At 46.4% G+C, this 4,813-nt stretch overlaps 1 protein-coding gene across 3 annotated transcripts in view; it reads right to left on the minus strand.

Annotated features, from left to right (window-relative positions):
• LOC139573265 (neuronal acetylcholine receptor subunit alpha-7-like) overlaps positions 1 to 4,158 on the minus strand; it is a 10,633-nt gene extending 6,475 nt beyond the window's left edge. The window contains exon 1 of one of the 3 annotated variants that reach the window (XM_071396527.1): positions 3,939 to 4,158. In XM_071396527.1, the coding sequence (XP_071252628.1) occupies positions 3,939 to 3,990 (52 nt within the window). In that variant the 5' untranslated portion in view covers positions 3,991 to 4,158. The remainder of the gene's footprint in view (positions 1 to 3,938) is intronic. The other 2 variants (XM_071396528.1, XM_071396529.1) reach the window with 2 other exon arrangements.
• Positions 4,159 to 4,813: the final 655 nt, after the last annotated feature.

Genomic DNA, 4,813 nt, shown 5'->3' on the forward strand with positions numbered 1-4,813 from the left:
GGGAGAAAGAGGAGAATTAAGTGGCGAGAGAGTGAAGAGAGGGAGAAAGAGGATAATTAAGTGGAGAGAGAGTGAAGAGAGGGAGAAAGAGGAGAATTAAGTGGAGAGAGAGTGAAGAGAGGGAGAAAGAGGAGAATTAAGTGGAGAGAGAGTGAAGAGAGGGAGAAAGAGGAGAATTAAGTGGAGAGAGAGTGAAGAGAGGGAGAAAGAGGAGAATTAAGTGGAGAGAGAGTGAAGAGAGGGAGAAAGAGGAGAATTAAGTGGAGAGAGCGTGAAGAGAGGGAGAAAGAGGAGAATTAAGTGGAGAGAGAGTGAAGAGAGGGAGAAAGAGGAGAATTAAGTGGAGAGAGAGTGAAGAGAGGGAGAAAGAGGAGAATTAAGTGGAGAGAGAGTGAAGAGAGGGAGAAAGAGGATAATTAAGTGGCGAGAGAGTGAAGAGAGGGAGAAAGAGGATAATTAAGTGGAGAGAGAGTGAAGAGAGGGAGAAAGAGAGGGAGAAAGAGGATAATTAAGTGGAGAGAGAGTGAAGAGAGGGAGAAAGAGAGGGAGAAATAGGAGAATTAAGTGGAGAGAGCGTGAAGAGAGGGAGATAGTATCCAGACAGGCCCGTTAATTGTTAAGTGACTCGATCAGTAACTGACAAGAGTCTTTTCTGTGGCCGTTAAAACGTCTGCTTGAGTCCTTCAAATAGCAACACATTAAACACTAACACACTCCACTCAGACAGACAGACAGGAGGACAGGAGGACCGGGAACCTCACTTCTAGCAGCTCCATCGTGGACTGACTTCACTCATTCCTGTTTCACAACTGTATCAGACTTAATGTATCTGTGCAGTTGATTCAATTCTGTAGCAATGTCTAACAAGAGATTGTAGGCCCACATACAGTACAGTATACAGTGCATTTGGAAAGTATTCAGACCCCTTGACTTTTTCCACATTTTGTTAAGTTACAGACTTATTCTAAAATTGATTAAATAATTTTTTCCCCCTCATCAATCTATACACAACTCCCAATAATGACAAAGCAAAAACAGGCCAAAAAAAAAGTTGGAAATTTCACATTTACATAAGTTTTCAGACCCTTTACTCAGCACTTTGTTGGAGCACCTTTGGCAGCGATTACAGCCTCTATTCTTCTTGGGTATGACACTACAAGCTTGGCACACCTGTATTTGGGGAGTTTCTGCAGATCCTCTCAAGCGCTGTCAGGTTGGATGGGGAGCATCGCAGCACAGCTATTTTCTGGTCTCTCCAGAGATGTTCGATCAGGTTCAAGTCCGGGCTCTGGCTGGGCCACTCAAGGACATTCAGAGACTTGTCCTGAAGCCACTCCTGCATTGTCTTGGCTCTGTGCTTATGGTTGTTGTCCTGTTGGAAGGTGAACCTTCGCTGCAATCTGAGGTCCTGAGCGCTCTGGAGCAGGTTTTCATCAAGGATCTCTCTGTACTTTGCTCTGTTCATCTTTCCCTCCATTCTGGTCTCTCAGTCCCTGCCGCTGAAAAACATCCCCATTGCATGATGCCGCCACCCCCATGCTTCACCGTAGGGATGGTGTCAGGTTTCCTCCAGACATGACACTTGGCATTCAGGCCAAACAATTCAATCTTGGTTTCATCAGACCAGAGAATATTGTTTCTCATGGTCTGAGAGTCCTTTAGGTGCCTTTTGGTAAACTCCAAGTGGGCTGTCATGTACCTTTTACTGAGGAGTGGCTTCAGTCTGGCCACTCTACCATAAAGGCCTGATTGGTGGAGTGCTGCAGAGATGGTTGTCCTTCTGGAAGGTTCTCCCATCTCCACATAGGGACTTTGGAGCTATGTCAGAGTGACCATCAGATTCTTGGTCACCTCCCTGACCAAGGCTCTTCTCCCCCGACTGCTCAGTTTGGCCAAGTGGCCAACTCTAGGAAGAGTCTTGGTGATTCCAAACTTCTTCCATTTAAGAATGATGGAGGCCACTGTGTTCTTGGGGACCTTCAAAGCTGCAGAAATGTTTTGGTACCCTTCCCCAGATTTGTGCCTCAACACAATCCTGTCTCAGAGCTCTATGGACAATAACTTTGACCTCATGGCTTGGTTTTTGCTCTGACATGCACTGTTAACTGTGGGACCTTATATAGACAGGTGTGTGCCTTTACAAATCAGGTCCAATCAATTGAATTTACTACAGGTGGACTCCAATCAAGTTGTAGAAACATCTCAAGTATGATCAATGGAAACAGGATGGACCTGAGCTCACCTGAGTCTCATAGCAAAGGGTCTGAATAATTATGGAAATGTTTTATACATTTGCGAAAACTGTTTTTGCTTTGTCATTATGGGATATTGTGTGCAGATTGTTGAGTATTTTTATTTATTTAATCCATTTTCGAATAAGCCTGTAACGTAACAAAATGTGGAAATAGCCAAGGGGTCTGAATACTTTCTGAAGGCACTGTATGTTCTCAAAAGTATTGACTATTAGCTTTTGATGTGCTCCCCATTATGAGCTTTACATGGGGCATGGAGATGCCCATATCAATATACAGTTAGTCATCTAAGACACTGCTGCTGGTGCAGAGAGGAACAGATCAACCAACAACGGATTAAAACAGACAGGAGGGTTGGATTTTACAACTGTGATGAACAGCATCCTAACCTGTAAGCTCTGTGATCATTCCTCTCCCTTGTCTCTCTTTATTCCTGCTCCTCTTCTCTCCTCCCTCTTTGTTCCTCTCCCTCTCCCTCTCCTCTCTTCTCTCTCTGTTCCTCTCCCTCTCCTCTCTTCTCTCTCTGTTCCTCTCCCTCTCCCTCCCCTCTCTTCTCTCTCTGTTCCTCTCCCTCTCCTCTCTTCTCTCCTCCCTCTCTGTTCCTCTCCCTCTCCTCTCTTCTCTCTCTGTTCCTCTCCCTCTCCTCTCTTCTCTCCTCCCTCTCTGTTCCTCTCCCCCTCCCTCTCCTCTCTTCTCTCTCTGTTCCTCTCCCTCTCCTCTCTTCTCTCTCTGTTCCGCTCCCTCTCCTCTCTTCTCTCTCTGTTCCTCTCCCTCTCCTCTCTTCTCTCCTCCCTCTCTGTTCCTCTCCCTCTCCTCTCTCCTCTCTACTCTCTCTGTTCCTCTCCCTCTCCTCTCTTCTCTCCTCCCTCTCTGTTCCTCTCCCTCTCCTCTCTCCTCTCTTCTCTCTCTGTTCCTCTCCCTCTCCTCTCTCCTCTTCTCCCTCTCTGTTCCTCTCCCTCTCCTCTCTTCTCTCCTCCCTCTCTGTTCCTCTCCCTCTCCTCTCTCCTCTCTTCTCTCTCTGTTCCTCTCCCTCTCCTCTCTTCTCTCTCTGTACCTCTCCCTCTCTTCTCTCTCTGTTCCTCTCCCTCTCCTCTCTTCTCTCCTCCCTCTCTGTCTGTTCCTCTCCCCTCTTCTCTCCTCCCTCTCTGTTCCTCTCCCTCTCCTCTCTTCTCTCCTCCCTCTCTGTCTGTTCCTCTCCCCTCTTCTCTCCTCCCTCTCTGTTCCTCTCCCTCTCCTCTCTTCTCTCTCTGCTATACAGCTGGAACTGTGCGGTTGAGTTATCTCATATATCAATGGCCGTGCACCCAGACATACAAACTGTGTGTCCCTGTCTATAGAAAGTTGTGTAAATTCACTGTCACTGCAGTGACACTATGCATACAGTGATCTCTCTCTCTCTCTCACACACACACACACACACACACACACACACACACACACACACACACACACACACACACACACACACACACACACACACACACACACACACACACACACACACACACACACACACACACACACACACACACACACACACACACACACACACACACACACACTGTACGTTCACGGACAGACACATACCTGCAGACACAGACACACAAACACACACAACAAATACACACACGCACATACACACGAACACAAACACACACAGAGAGAGAGGGAATGAAAGTCACTCACCGTGGAGCAGAGCTGAGAGTCCGAACAGACAGATAGCCACAGACTGCCTCATGTTGCACCACTGAACATAGAGAGCAGAGAAAGAGATGGGGAACAACAGAGACGGAGAGAGGCAAGGTAGCGTGGAATACAGAGGGAGGGAGGACAAGTCAGGAGCAAGTCGGGCAGCAACAGACGGAGGGAGGGGATGAGGAGGAGGAGGAGGAGGAGGGGGAGAGGGGAGAGAGAGAGAGAGAAACAAGGAGAGTGGAGCAGGGAGGGAGGTTTGGGTGGTAGAGAGGAAGAGAAGCTGGCAGAAACAGAGGGAGAGGTGATTCAAATGTAATACATAGAACATAGTTAGTGAAGGACGTTAGAGAAAGAGAGAGGGATAGAAACTGATGCAGCAGTAATGAACACTGCTCTGATGAAGGTTGGCAGAGCCACACATTACAATTTCTAATTACAGTAAGGAATTGACACTTTGAACGTAAGCTGTATACTGAACCATAGCTTCTACTTTAGAATCTCATTATACCAACTACCAATATCCAACACACCTGCTAGAGACTCAGTTTGTTAATATATAACTCAACCAGTATCACAAAACACATGCATATATACAGTAGTTATATCATGAACAAGCACCAAACAACAACTGGATTGTCCATTACCAAACCTCCAGTAGGCATGTTTCTAGCGGTAGAGTTTGGGTTTGTTTGAAAATGCCCATTTGTTTCTATACTTGACTGAAAGACTTATGATAATATGATGCACTGACTGTAGCCTACTGGACATTACAGTGATGTATTTCAGTTTGATCCGCTGTGACTTTGAGCAGGACAGAGGACCCGAGTTTATGTTTAATGTTTTTTACGTTTACATTTAGTCATTTA

This window comes from Salvelinus alpinus, chromosome 4 (genome assembly GCF_045679555.1).
Source record: "Salvelinus alpinus chromosome 4, SLU_Salpinus.1, whole genome shotgun sequence".
Lineage (NCBI taxonomy): Eukaryota > Metazoa > Chordata > Actinopteri > Salmoniformes > Salmonidae > Salvelinus > Salvelinus alpinus.